This window comes from Cololabis saira, chromosome 12 (genome assembly GCF_033807715.1).
Source record: "Cololabis saira isolate AMF1-May2022 chromosome 12, fColSai1.1, whole genome shotgun sequence".
In the NCBI taxonomy this organism is placed as follows: Eukaryota; Metazoa; Chordata; class Actinopteri; order Beloniformes; family Belonidae; genus Cololabis; species Cololabis saira.
Window position 1 is genome coordinate 28,034,931 of NC_084598.1, and position 13,194 is coordinate 28,048,124.

The 13,194-nt window shown below is 37.6% G+C and overlaps 3 protein-coding genes across 5 annotated transcripts; 2 read left to right on the forward strand and 1 right to left on the reverse strand.

The window, feature by feature from the left end:
• Window positions 1-216: 216 nt before the first annotated feature.
• On the reverse strand, window positions 217-3,625 carry lzic (leucine zipper and CTNNBIP1 domain containing). Of its 2 annotated transcripts, none has more exons than XM_061734997.1 (7): window positions 3,430-3,625; window positions 3,048-3,173; window positions 2,792-2,927; window positions 2,600-2,698; window positions 2,105-2,200; window positions 1,877-1,958; window positions 217-1,779 (listed from the first exon to the last, which is right to left on the reverse strand). In XM_061734997.1, the coding sequence occupies exons 2-7, from the start codon at window positions 3,146-3,148 to the stop codon at window positions 1,724-1,726; spliced, it is 570 nt and encodes a 189-aa protein (XP_061590981.1). In that variant the 5' UTR covers window positions 3,149-3,173; window positions 3,430-3,625; the 3' UTR covers window positions 217-1,723. The 2 variants fall into 2 exon arrangements, with proteins under 2 accessions (XP_061590981.1, XP_061590980.1); XM_061734996.1 differs by having other exon boundaries at window positions 3,425-3,625.
• Window positions 3,626-4,620: 995 nt separating this feature from the next.
• nmnat1 (nicotinamide nucleotide adenylyltransferase 1) lies at window positions 4,621-9,435 on the forward strand. 2 transcript variants are annotated; one of them, XM_061736357.1, is made up of 5 exons: window positions 4,621-4,667; window positions 5,529-5,668; window positions 6,611-6,794; window positions 7,795-7,919; window positions 8,467-9,435. In XM_061736357.1, exons 2-5 carry the CDS (start codon window positions 5,554-5,556, stop codon window positions 8,865-8,867), a joined length of 825 nt encoding a protein of 274 aa, XP_061592341.1. In that variant the 5' UTR covers window positions 4,621-4,667; window positions 5,529-5,553; the 3' UTR covers window positions 8,868-9,435. The 2 variants fall into 2 exon arrangements, with proteins under 2 accessions (XP_061592341.1, XP_061592340.1); XM_061736356.1 differs by having other exon boundaries at window positions 4,650-4,689.
• Window positions 9,436-11,143: 1,708 nt separating this feature from the next.
• Window positions 11,144-12,452, forward strand: rbp7a (retinol binding protein 7a, cellular). The gene is made up of 4 exons (XM_061736359.1): window positions 11,144-11,282; window positions 11,403-11,581; window positions 11,761-11,862; window positions 11,973-12,452. Exons 1-4 carry the CDS (start codon window positions 11,210-11,212, stop codon window positions 12,030-12,032), a joined length of 414 nt encoding a protein of 137 aa, XP_061592343.1. The 5' UTR covers window positions 11,144-11,209; the 3' UTR covers window positions 12,033-12,452.
• Window positions 12,453-13,194: the final 742 nt, after the last annotated feature.

A 13,194-nucleotide genomic window follows, 5' to 3' on the forward strand; every position in this document is an offset into this window, starting at 1 on the left:
ATCTGAAATGAAATATATAAAGAAAATACTCCGGTTGTTGATATCTAAAGTGCCTACTGGCAGTCAGACCGCCAGTCAAACTTTAGAGATCAATATTTATGAATGTGAATGACTGACAGGCTCCAATTTGACGGCATATAAAAAGAAAGTCCCAGACTTGAAACCAGTTGCTGCAAATCTGCTTCGACCTCGATGATGATTGAAATATAGACTATATTTCAATCAAGTTTTTTCTTTTAATTTAACATGAGTCAAACATCCATCACGTACATATTCAACTTAAAACAGCTCAATGACAGTTGGATCTGGATTTTCACAGATGGTGGAAGGACTTTTTAGTTTGTCCTGTTATCTTTGGAGAAATTAGTCCTATCGCTTGACAGTACACCATGCAGCCCACTGAAGACTAATCTTATTTTTCTTGGCAGTTAAAAGTCCAAAGAGAATAAATACATTTTAAAAAATAACAAAAAAAAAAAAAAAAAAGTGCTGCTTCAGACCTTCCACAGTGTTTTAACAGGTAGTTACGGATCAAACCGGTAGATTTCTGATCACATTTAGGACAAACTGCTTGATGATTTACTGACAGATTTAGAAAAGCCCACAGACAAGCTTGAAAAACATCACCAATAAATCTCCTGCATGAAAACAATACCAGCAAATATTACAGCAAAATTACAAGTTAGAGTTGTTTTTTTTATTCATGTCAGTATTCCTGTTGTCACAGATGGAAGTGAAGCCACTCCCACGAGCCATCAAGAACCTTTTCAGCTTTTGAATTTTCACAATAACCTTGGGGTTTCGGGTAAGACATGAAATCCTCTGTCCTTATACCGAAGAGGGAAACACAACTATGTGGAGAACTTAGCAACTCATTAACATCTGAAACTAAACAAAGTGCTCTCAACAAAAAATCAAAGATGACTGGAAACTACGGGCCAAATCTTCAACAATGTGGTGTTTTGTAAATGTTTAATAAATCATCCACAGTGATAAAACCTTGGACATGTCAGGTACGTGTAGTGGATTAGAAATTAAATATTTCTCTCCAAAATGAAGGTAAAGTAGATTTTAAAAAGTGTCCAGCACATGAAAATTGTATGCAGGTGTTTAAATGAAGAAATTCACTTTCCACCGCTGGTACGACATGGATTCAATTGATAAAATCCCAGTTTTGTTAAAATCAGAAACTCTGAGGAAGAGCCCATAGTTGTGATTACTATCCTTGTCAAAAGATGGACATATTGCAATCTCATCTGATACTACATGGACTTCCAGTACATTGTGTAAAATCCTGTTTCATGCGTTTTGTTTTGATTTTTTTTTTCCTTTCATACATCTTGCGTCAAAACCCCCTACACAGGTAGCACAGCTTAGTTTTAAAATTAAACCATGAACTCTGACTTAAATTTCAGATTTTAAGACAAACAAAGCAACAGATCACACCACAATATTCATCCTTCTCGATCTAGCCGCACCGGGCTCTACATTCATGTGCACACATTCACATCAGCTCACATGCTCGTACCGACTCCACACTTATCTTAACAAATAAGAGATTTACAAAAAAAAGTTGACAAGGTATAAAACAACACTGTTAAAAAGTGTTAGCACTGAAATGAGCACCTAAAAATTTACTAATTTTTACAAAATCAATCAGCACACTTTTTTTTTTTTCATAAATGCAAAGATGAGAAATTAAATGTAACACTTTGTAGACTTGCTATACCTTGGTTTTCACACCAGAGCTTGCTAAAGCCATAATTTTGTCTTCAGACCCTGAAGGAGGAGGAAAAGCAAAGTTTAATGAATATTCATGAGGATTTTTTAAATTTGTTTGTTTAACAAAGATTTAAATTAAAACCTTTAAGCTCACCTAGGTTTGCAGTCACTTTTTCAAACTGGCTCAGAGTAGCTGTGGCATTTTCAGCGAGAAAAGTCTCATCCTCCTGAGTGAGCTGTCGGAAAATATGTTTCAACTTGGTGACAACCACACGACAAAAATAAATGGATGCCAGACTCTTCAGGAGTTCATGCAAACACCCGAGCGTCAGCCGCTGAATCATGATTTAATCCATGGAAAACTCTGCTGCGACTTCCTCACCTTCTCTCCCAGTTTCCTCAGTGCTGTGAGGATTTCCATTTTCTGCTGCGTGTGCAGGTCTCGCGACAGTTTCCCCACCATCACGTCTCTGTCCATCTACCCAAAAATGTCACACACCAGTAAGAGAATTTTTTTAGGGAAACTAAAGCACACAAACACTAGGGAGTGAATTAATTTTACATCAGTGTACAGTATTTAAAAGGGGTCAAACATGTCAGCTACAGCATTAAAGCCATTTACTGATGAGTATTGCTGCTATAATTCAGTTTCTGTGCTTGGAAATGAAAATTGATAGATACTGATTTCACATCATGAACAAACTTTAATAATAGTTTAATAAAGCACAAATCCGACCAGACACCAATTCTTGTCAAAAACCTATGGGATATCCTGGAGAGAAAAAAATCGTGATTTACAGAATGCTCGGTTTAGTTTTCAAGTTTTTTTTTTTTTTTAATCGACTGATTGGTGTGTGTTTGATGCTGCAGTCCAAACCTCTGCTAGCCTGGTTCTCAACTGTCCAGGCTGCTTCTTGGCAAAAAGTCGGATGACCTCAGGGGTTTTAAATGCTTGACTGATGGCAGCCTGGATTGCCTGATGAAGACAGATTATTATTGTTATTTTCTTTACTTTCTCGTCATGGCGTTTTAAAGTTAACTCCTAAAACACAGTAATACATATCCATACCAGCTGCATCCCACTGAGTTCATCCACCAGCGTCATGTCTCCTGTCATGATCTTCTTCAGTGAGTCATTGAATTCTGTCAGCTGCTCCAAGGTTTCCTTTTTTGTCTCCTCATACTCTTCCTCTTCCATGTCTTCTCTGAAAACCAAAGAAAACAAAAAAAAGATAAGAAACTAAGAAGTAAAACACTGATAAACACTGGATATCTAAGGGGAAAGGAAACAAGATAGATAGATAGTTTGTTTGTCAATACTGCACCTGCATTCCTCCAGGTCCTGAAGCTGTTGCATCAGTCTGTCCAGTTGTTCCTCCATATTTTGTCTAAGTTTGCTCGTTTCTGATTTCCCTCGAGAAGCCATCGTTAATTAAATCTCAGTTTCAGACCTTTGGGAACACAAAACAAGGAGAAGACTTAACGTAGAGTAAACACTACACATGTTTTGACCAGTAACTGCAGCCTTGTTGGAGCTGGCATTAACGCCGTTCAAAAAGCAGCTTTAACAGAAAATGGTACTAACTACATATAGACTGGTTGAAAAGGTTTAATTACTATAAACTCGTCCAGAAACCAACAAACTAGCCCAGTTAGCTGTCTAGCAAGCTAGCGTGCTGTAAAAGACTAAAAAGAAACGCACCTCACCAAACAGTGACTCCCTTTTGGAAACAGTTGCAAGTCTTGTCTTGTGATATGCCAAATGTTTTTCGTCCGCTGTGACGGGGGATACAAGAAAACAATCAAAATCAATAAATTAGATTAATAAGAAAAAAAAGGACAAGTTATATAAAATGACGGTTACAGAAGGTTAATTATTTGACGGGCTGTCTGGGATTTGGGGGATTTGTGATTGTGAACATGACTCTGGGCGTGGGCGTGGCTCTCTGCTTCCGCTCCGACTCTGTCCAATCAGGTGCGTCGCTGTCGCCGCGCGCATAGACATATATGCGTAGACGCCCCATCGCTGCTGCGATACGTCAACGTCGCAGCCATATTGGATGTGGCAAGACTGGGCTGTAAACTAATACAAGTAAATTGACTTATTTTCATAAAGCGCCTTTCTACAAAGAAATGTACGTTTTACGTCTCATTTATTCATTTACACACGCACTAATATACCTGGGAAACAGTTAGGCACCAAATATAATATATTTAATTTTCTGAGATGGCAAAAATAAGAACTTCATTGATCCCACATAGGAGTAATTCATGTTATATCAGCTATAGAGAACAAGGTAGTGCCGAAAAACAATATATATCCCCCCTCACAACAATAAGAAAAATAGAGAAACATATTTTCTCATCAACAAAACAAATTTTCAAATAACAAAATAACATATTTGAACAATTTTTCAGATTTTTTCAGTTATTTATTATTTTTCAGACAATAAAATAACTGAAAAAAATCTGAAAAATTGTTCAAATATGTTATTTTGTTACCTGAAAAATGTAAAATATGTTTATGTAAAATATGCTTTGTTGATGAGAAAATATGTTTCTCTATATTTTTTTATTTTTGTGATTTTTCTTTATTTTTTGTGAGCTGATATAACATGAATTACTCCTGTGTGGGATCAATAAAGTTCTTATTTTTGCCATCTGAGAAAATTAAATATATTATATTTGGTACCTAACTGTTTCCCAAGTATATTAGTGTGTATGTGAATGAATAAATGAGACGTAAAACGTAAATTTCTTTGTAGAAACGGGCTTTATGAAAATAAGTCCATTTACTTGTATTAGTTTACAGCGCAGTTTTGCCACATCCAATATGGCGGCGACGTTGACGTATCGCAGCAGCGGGCAAGACCTCTCGATGGGGCGTCTACGTATATATGTCTATGCAGGAAGCATCACAGAGCAGGAACAGACGGGCCAAACTGGTACTACTATGCTTCAAATATTGTACTTTGCATTGAAATTGATATTTAGTTTCCTTAAAGACCATTTAGTTCAGTCAAGTGCTCGTGAAAAGTAAATGGTTCGCCTTTCATTGACGTTAATGACGCTAACACAACTTGGTTATTTTTAGTGTATGTTGTGATTTCAAGCTGCTGTAGCTTATGTTACATTCAGGTATAAGAGATACACTATTTTAGGTTCAGAGAGATAAAAGTGTATCTGGCATGTGAGTAGGGTTGCCAACCGTCCCTTGAAAAACGGAATCGTCCCGCATTTATAAACTAAAGTACGCGTCCTGTATTGAGCTGAAAAAGTTGTGTTTTTTTCTGTTTTACTACAACTGTAGCCTACAGTCATGGCCTTTGAGGCACAAATATGTTCACAAGTTTTCTACAGATTTTCTGTTTGCACTTTTGTTATTGCACTAAGAAATGTGCACTATTACAGAATGGATGTTCTGCTTTCTTTCTATTGTTTTATATTAATTTATACAATTTAAAGTTAAGCAGGACAGGTTTCTGTTCCAGAAAGATACTTATTTTATTCAGTTCTTTTTGTTATGTTGTATTAAAGTTAATTGCTGGATAATAATTTGTTTTCCATGTGTTCATGCCATTCAAAAATATGCATCTAATTCAATTCAGGTTCGAGTCTAATAAGTTAAAAAATCCTTTCACTCAAAAAAAGAAGCTAAAAAAATGGGCCACGCCGGGAAGGGTGAAGGCAATCAGGTTGGCCGGCCCTGCAGATGAGGTGTACCTTATTTATTTTTTAGGGAGTTGGCAACCCTACATGTGATCATTGAATGTTTTTAGTTTAGTTTGTCTTTGTATGTGTTGTAGAGTGAAAGCATCTGAAGTATGTGCCATGGAGAATCAGAACTTATCCAAAGTGGTCCTTCTGGCTTGTGGGTCCTTCAACCCCATTACCAACATGCACCTGAGGATGTTTGAACTGGCCCGTGATCATCTAGAAGACGCAGGTTGGGTGGAGTGACACTTGGATTGCCTTTTTGTTTTACTTCGCAGATAGGTGTCACAATTTTTTTGTCTTGTGAGAGCTATAAATGAAACTGAACGCATCTCCACTTTGTTGGAAGGAGCGTTGGTTTAAGATAACTTAACCTTCTAGCCAACAGTTATATTTGGGTCCCATCTAAGCTATAAAAGGGCTAAAAAAAACCCAAACAAACATATGTGCCCCTGTTTATGTCTCAGTTGGATCCCACAAATAAACGTTGGTTGGCTGTATAAAACCTAGCAGCACAATTTGATTTTAACAGTGAAAAAAATGTTCATATTCAAATATCAATATAAATGTGGTACTTTTAATTCTAAAAATACTTCAATTTTCTGAAACGAGCTTAAAGCTGTAATTAAAACATAATTACACTTTTTCATAGTAAGTCACAGAGTTAATGATACATTTTACATATTTAAACATTGTTGTCTTTTAATTTCTCATATGGAAAATACATATTCAACATTTTTTACAATAAATATACAAGAAGACAACAAAAACACTGAAATACATATTTAACACAACACATAAACATTAACATGCAAAATCTCGCAAACAGACATTTTTATTTTTTATTGTAAAATGTATGAATAAAGACAGGATTGTGTTGCCAGTAAATATTTAAGTTTTTAACAAATGTTTGAAATTCTGCTTGAATCTGGTTCAGAAAAAGGTGTTGAAGCCTGAAGAAGAGTTACTTTCCAAAAGATAAAAAAAAAAAACTGGCTATGCTATAAACTGAGGAATTGTGATAGTATTATCTATTGAGTTTGGAGTCATGATTCTACTGTGTGGATACTAGTTAAAGTCCCATTCCTCTCATGCTTTTTAACAGTTTGCATCTTCTGCAGTTTCATAATCTCTTAATCACTTGTTTAATCACACTTATTATTTGATGTTTAAGGTCACTATAGCGTGGTGAAAGGAATCATATCTCCGGTGGGCGACGCTTATAAGAAAAAGGGTTTGATTGAGGCCTGTCACCGAGTGGAGATGGCCAGACTGGCCACAGAAAGCTCAGACTGGATTACAGTAGATGCCTGGGAGAGCTTGCAGCCAGAGTGGCAGGAAACAGCTAAAGTTGTCCGGTAGGTCTGCAGCACTAAGCTCTTGGAAGTGGTAATAACTGAGCACATCAACTGTCAAATCTTTTTCCTTCTATAGTCTGTTTGATCTCCTTGAGCTTTTCGTTAAGCAGTGATATTTATGTAAACATTGTAGTAATAACTAGTGATTTGTTAGCAGGCCTTTGAACTTCGTTGCAGGTGATTAATGCTGGTATTAAAGCCACATTATGTAATTATACGAGTCCAAACCAAAATATATCAAAAGAACATTCATTTGTAAGTCCTGCTTTTGTAATGCCTAATTTATGCTTCTCTGTTGAATCAATGACATCACTATGCAGAGACTATCCATTGATGCGAACCCCCCTCCGCAAAGTTCTTCATTGCCCGATGTGCACCTCCAAATTATCTGACTACAATCTCATTTCGATGCAGATCACGAGAAATGTTATTGGTAGATTTGTTTTTCTTCTTGGAATTCATGCCACTATTTTTTCTTCTTCGCTTTCAAGTCAGGTAGAACACTAGTTTGCTGCAGTGTCTGTAGAAATGACTGATTGTCAACGTTTATCAACTCATACTCGCATAAAATGTATTTTATTTTCTCCGTTGCTATGTCTGAGCTACATACAACTTCCCGGTTGGTGATGTAATTACAGAGCAACGCAACCAATAATGCAGAAGTTTAAATGCCAGCGGCACTTGGGGCCTCTCAGAACTTTGCACACGTTATCAAACGAGATTTCGTTTGAATGTGGGAAATTATTACATGATCATTTTGGAATACATCTGTAATAGTTTCCTCACAGCCTCATGAACTAAAAGGAAAGAAATTGAAGCTGGTCCACAACAAGTTCAAGTGTATTTTGTTTACATATTGTGTAAAGGGGAGGATATTTAATGTGGTTGTGAGACGAATTTGGGCATTTTGACTTATGCTATTATACATGTCAATACTTTTCTGTACCGGAAACTGTAAATGCAGTTGATGCCTCATTTAGTTTTTTTTACGTTCACACAGGCATCACTATGAGGACCTGCTTGCAGCAGAGCATAATATTGATGATGTGGATACAGAGAAGTACACAAAAAAGAGACGCATGGAAGAGAGTTATATTGAAGATTCTGTTCATCTCAAACGAAGAGGTAAGATGTAGCCATGTGTCGTGTAACTTAAAGAATGCTCTTTTTCAAAATTCAAATTCAAATATTTAAATAGGAAAGAAGTTGTTCCTGCTTCCACTGTATTCTGCTTAGCTCAGAGGAGACAGTGCTTTAAGGGTGTGGATTACATAAGCAGGTAATGTGGAAGACAGAGGTTAGCCTTTGGTAAGACAGTAGAAAAAAAAAACAAGTTTACTGTGTATGCACTTGAATCTTAAGTATGCAGTTGCATTGCATAAGGCTGCACGGGCAGGTGCATTCATCATTTCAATCAATTAAGCCTGCGGCAGAAATATTCTAGTACACTAAAATATTCTTGTTATGCAAGCCACAATGCAGCACATCTATGCACCCTTTTGAAGTTGCAAAGACTTTATGCCACTTTTTCTTGTATTCGGTTCCCTTTACTGATCTGTGGAGAGAGGATTAGTTACAAAACATAACAGATTAGACGGAGCAGGTGTGTGTGTGGATTCAGAGGAAAAGTCATTAGCTCCACCATAACGAAACTCTTTTCCTCTCAACTCAGATGGCCTTCAGCTGATGCTGCTGTGTGGGGCTGACGTCCTGGAATCCTTTGGGGTTCCAAATCTATGGAAGCAGGAGGATATTGCAGAGATTGTCGGCCGGTACGGTTTGGTTTGCGTCACCCGGAGTGGCAGTGACCCACACAGGTTTATCCAGCAGTCAGACCTGCTTTGGAAGTATCGCAAGAACATCCACGTGGTCTACGAATGGGTGACCAACGACATCTCTGCCACTCATGTGCGCCGGGCCCTGCGTCGAGGTCGGAGCGTCAGATATCTGCTCCCAGAGACCATCGTCCACTACATTCGAGAACACAATCTCTACAGTGCTGAGAGCGAGCAGAAGAACACTGATGTGGTCCTCGCACCCTTACAGAGATACACAGGTGCCTCCACTAGCTGATTAAGCTTACTGCCAATTGAAAAAATAATGCTGGAAGTTTACTGTGAATTTCAAACACACCAGACATTGTTAATTCAATATTGTCTTCCTGCAATCCTGAGCTGTCTGACAAAGAGTGTGTTTAAGAAATCTGTAGAAGTTTTTGAATGAAGAAATTTTGTACCATTTTTACTTTGCTGTGTGTGTGTGTGTTTGTGTGTGTGTGGGGGGGGACAACAACTGAGAAACAACTAACCATCAGCTTGACCAGTTTCCACCAATACAGATATGTGTGTTTTTATTAAACTAGTTTTTCAATATTTTATGCAAAATTCTCATCATATATAGTTTTTGTTATCGCACGAATCGGCAATAAATTCATTTTACTTTGGTGATTTATTTAACACAGACTCTGTGAGTATACTCCTCTGGGCTTTGTTGGGTGTTTGGCACCCAAGGGTGTGATTTTCCATGAATGTCCTCAGGAAGAAAAAAAGGTTGTATACTTGAAACACTAGGTGCACAAACTTAGAAGTGGGTTGTTTTTCTAACACTGAAAATAAAAAACACATTTTTCCCTATTGCTTGAGTTTTACCTTTTTGTCATCTCAATAAGAAAAAGAAACGTTCATCCTCAGATAAGTGCCACATTCACTCATTTGCAGCTTGAATAAAAACACGCATTTTACAATCTATCATATCAGGATACAGGTTAGTTTGATTACAGCAAACGAAACAATCATTTTGATACGAGTGTTAAAGTTTATACAGAATTACAGCAATGTAAAAGTCAGTTCTTAATTGATTTAGCTTTAATATTAGTGATGTTGGATTACATCAAAGCCCCATATGCATTAAAGACCTTGGTGAAGTGTTAGGTTTTGTTTGAAACTTTTGTTTGCGTGATCATGTTTTTCCCATGAAGCATGTGTCATGCCAGCAGCAAACCAACCCTGGCTCCATTGTTTCCACATGTTCACTGTCATGAGAAAAAAGAACAACTCTTTTAAAGTCCGAGTGAGCTACGTGTTGTGTCATGTTTTCATTTGAATTGCAAGTTCATCAGTTCTTTCCTCATAGCACAGACAGGTTTGCCATTTCACAGCAGGACATCAGATTAAAGACATAAAACAAAAGTAAAAGAAGAGGTGTGAGACTAGTTTGAGGCTGGGAGGAGTTGTTTTGCACAGTTTGTATTTGCACAATTGAAACACGTTCCATCTCGCTCAGTCATTTAAACACGGATTAGTTTTGCTCATCGGGTGATTTGAGTACATTTATTTCAATCTGCTTGCTCATGTTTTTTTTTTAATATAATTTTCAAAACATCAATTAGCAAACCATTTCATGTAAGCAGAGGTGTCAAAAGTATTCACATTCATTACTCAGGTAGAAGTATAGATACTACAGTTTAAAAATACTCCTGTAGAAGTTGAAGTATCAACTCAAGTGTTTTACTCAAGTAAAAGTATAAAAGTACTGGTTTCAAAACTACTTAAAGTATAAAAGTAAAAGTAATGTAAGGGGGGGAAAAGCCATTAAGGACAAAAGCCATTGAAAATGAATGCATCTTAGTATAATGCAAGTATATTAAAGAACCATATATGTGTACTATTGAGCATTAACATGTGTTTCAGAGAGCAGAACATATGATGACTAGTTGCCTATAAGTATTGTAATGGTGCAAAAAGTCAAACTTCAGAGGCATGTTATCATTTATCCTAACCTTTATTGGAATGTACATCCAAGTTTAGTTGCAGGAATCTGAGGGAACGGATGTAAGAACAAAACTGGACAAGAAAATCTGAAACAACCACAACCAAATTCACTCTATCCGGACGGTGCAATTTAACTGGATAGTTTTTTTCTAAAGGCTGAAATGAAATAGAGTAACGAGGCTGTTTTTAAAATGTAAGGAGTAAAACGTACAGATAATTGCGTGAAAATGTAAGGAGTAAAAATAATTACTCCAGTGAAGTATAGATAACCAAAATTTCTACTTAAGTAAGGTAACAAAGTATTTGTACTTCTTTACTCGACACCTCTGCATGTAAGCAAGTGGCCCATTATAGTTTTCCTCTTCATTATGTAACACTTGAGGTGAAATTTGAAAAGTTCATCAGCGAGATGTGTAGTGAAACCTGTCTGACACGTTTGGCTTCCCATTTAGCTCGCACTGATGAGAGCGCCTCCCTCATCCTCACACGATGTTCAGGAGACAGTTAAAGAGCTGATGACACACCCACCCTATAAGTTCACTTTTCTTTTTCAAAAAGAGCATTGTCCCAGTCTCTGGGCTCTACAACAGCCCCACAGGCTGAGGATTACATTTTACCCACGCTAAGGACCAAAGCCTGATCAATATGCCTGCCAGCATCTGTGGCAACTGGGACATGATCAGCAGTGTCAACTTTGAAAGCTACATGATTGCACTTGGTAAGTACCTCCAGTATTCTGTAACCCACAAATATGATATAATAAATGTAAATATTGAAAGACCTATAATATCTCCATGTCCTTATACTGTCATGCAAAATTTTGCATACACTATTCCAGGTATCAGCCTCTACACACGAAAGATTGCTCTGAAGCTGAAGATGAGGAAGGTGATCGAACAGCAAGGGGACCAGTACGTCATCAAAACCACCAGCGCCTTTAGAAACTATGCCATCTCCTTCAAACTGGACCAAGAGTTTGAAGAGTTCACCCAGGGACTGGACAACAGACACGTAAAAGTGAGTGTGATCAATGGATAGTTTTTCAGAGAAAAGCTGGGTGGAGCTCGTGGTCCTTATTGTCCATAACAAGAACTCTTTGTTTAACAAGAATAATACGTGTTAAATAGGCAGTGTGTGTCATCAGAACTGTCAAGTGTTGTAATTTACACTCTGTCACTGCTCTCCCATCTGTGTAGTCGCTGGTGACATGGGAGGGGAATAAACTAGTGTCCACACAAATTGGGGAGAAGAAGAACCGGGGCTGGACTCATTGGATTGAAGATGAGAAGCTCCACCTGGTAGGAATAGCTGGAATGGATAATACTAAAGGTTTTGAACATATTCAATCCTTTTTCTCTGCCTTACAAAAACTGATGATGAAATGTTTTATCTGATTTGTTTTCCCCAGGAGCTGTATTGTGAGGGAGAAGTGTGCAAGCAGGTGTTCAAGAAGAACATTAGTGAGTGAAGTGGAAGAGGAGGTGTATTACTGGAGAGGTCAACCAGTGATGGAGGACGTTATGTGTCACATCCATCACGGACAAACCTGAAGAACATAACAACTCTAAAATAGGAGTCTACGGTATTTTTTTTCTTCTGTAGTGACTCCAACACTCAGGTCGACAGAAAGTCTGTACAGATATGAGTTTACGCCAGTAGATGGCAGCATTGCATTATTGTTGTCTGATATTGCTGCTTGGTGGTGCTGGTCTCACCACTAAGTAAGGAAATAAAAACATAAATACATAGATTAGTAATGGATTTGTATAGCTCCTTTCACTTAGCAGTGGAAAAAAAGGTGTCTGTGTTAAATTTGGCTACACCAGTTGTAAATATGCTATAACAGGTATACCCATTGTAAAATAGATCTGTAAAAAGGGTTTTTGTGAATTTTGTGAAATAAAATGGATTTGATATCATCATAGTCAACTGTTATTCCCCACTCATGTCACCCATCACTTGTGAATGTGTCTGCAACTGTTATGAGTAATGACTAGTATAAAACGGCTTTTCCTGGATATTGTATGCAGTAAATGTGGCGCATATATTTACTGTACCGTAATTGGGCCCTGTGCCCTAATCCTTTTATTGAGGTCCACACAGACTGCTGGATACAACTCAGTGCAGCCGTGAGCTCAAGCTTTATTCATGAAAAATGCATCAGAACAACTCAAAGTAGAGCAGTATACGTTTAAGAAGTGATGGAAGAAGTATGCAGACGATCTATTGAGGTAATATTATGAAAGTAACAGTGAACACACAAAAAACATTTTAAAACAAAGTTGGAACTGAGAAATGTTTGCACTTTCCATCTATCCATTATTTATACCTGCTTCTTCCTATTCAGGGTCACAGAGATCTGCTGGAATACATTCTGGTTCTTTTTAGAAACGAGGCAGGGGTACATGATGGACAGGTCACAAATCCATCACAGAGCTAATTGTAGACAAACATGTGGCCTGTGGTGATCACATTTACTCCTAAGGGTAATTTAGAATCCCCAAGTAACCTGACAGATATGTTCTGGAGGGCAGAACGAAGCCAGAGTATCGGCAATAAACACAATAAACACTGCACAGAAAGACACTGCTGGGAATATAAGCAGGAACCTTTTTGACGTGAGGCAACAG

Bases quoted from the DNA above. Each gene is read 5' to 3' on its own strand.
- rbp7a (XM_061736359.1), top strand. From the start codon at position 11,210: ATGCCTGCCAGCATCTGTGGCAACTGGGACATGATCAGCAGTGTCAAC. The intron at 11,283-11,402 runs GTAAGTACCTCC...ACACTATTCCAG, and splicing joins AAGCTACATGATTGCACTTG to GTATCAGCCTCTACACACGA. The intron at 11,582-11,760 runs GTGAGTGTGATC...CCATCTGTGTAG, and splicing joins TGGACAACAGACACGTAAAA to TCGCTGGTGACATGGGAGGG.
- nmnat1 (XM_061736356.1), top strand. The intron at 6,795-7,794 runs GTAGGTCTGCAG...ACGTTCACACAG, and splicing joins GAAACAGCTAAAGTTGTCCG to GCATCACTATGAGGACCTGC. The intron at 7,920-8,466 runs GTAAGATGTAGC...CTCTCAACTCAG, and splicing joins TGTTCATCTCAAACGAAGAG to ATGGCCTTCAGCTGATGCTG.
- lzic (XM_061734997.1), bottom strand. From the start codon at position 3,148: ATGGCTTCTCGAGGGAAATCAGAAACGAGCAAACTTAGACAAAATATG. The intron at 2,201-2,599 runs GTTTGGACTGCA...ATTTTTGGGTAG, and splicing joins TGAGAACCAGGCTAGCAGAG to ATGGACAGAGACGTGATGGT. The intron at 1,780-1,876 runs GTGAGCTTAAAG...CTCCTCCTTCAG, and splicing joins AAAAGTGACTGCAAACCTAG to GGTCTGAAGACAAAATTATG.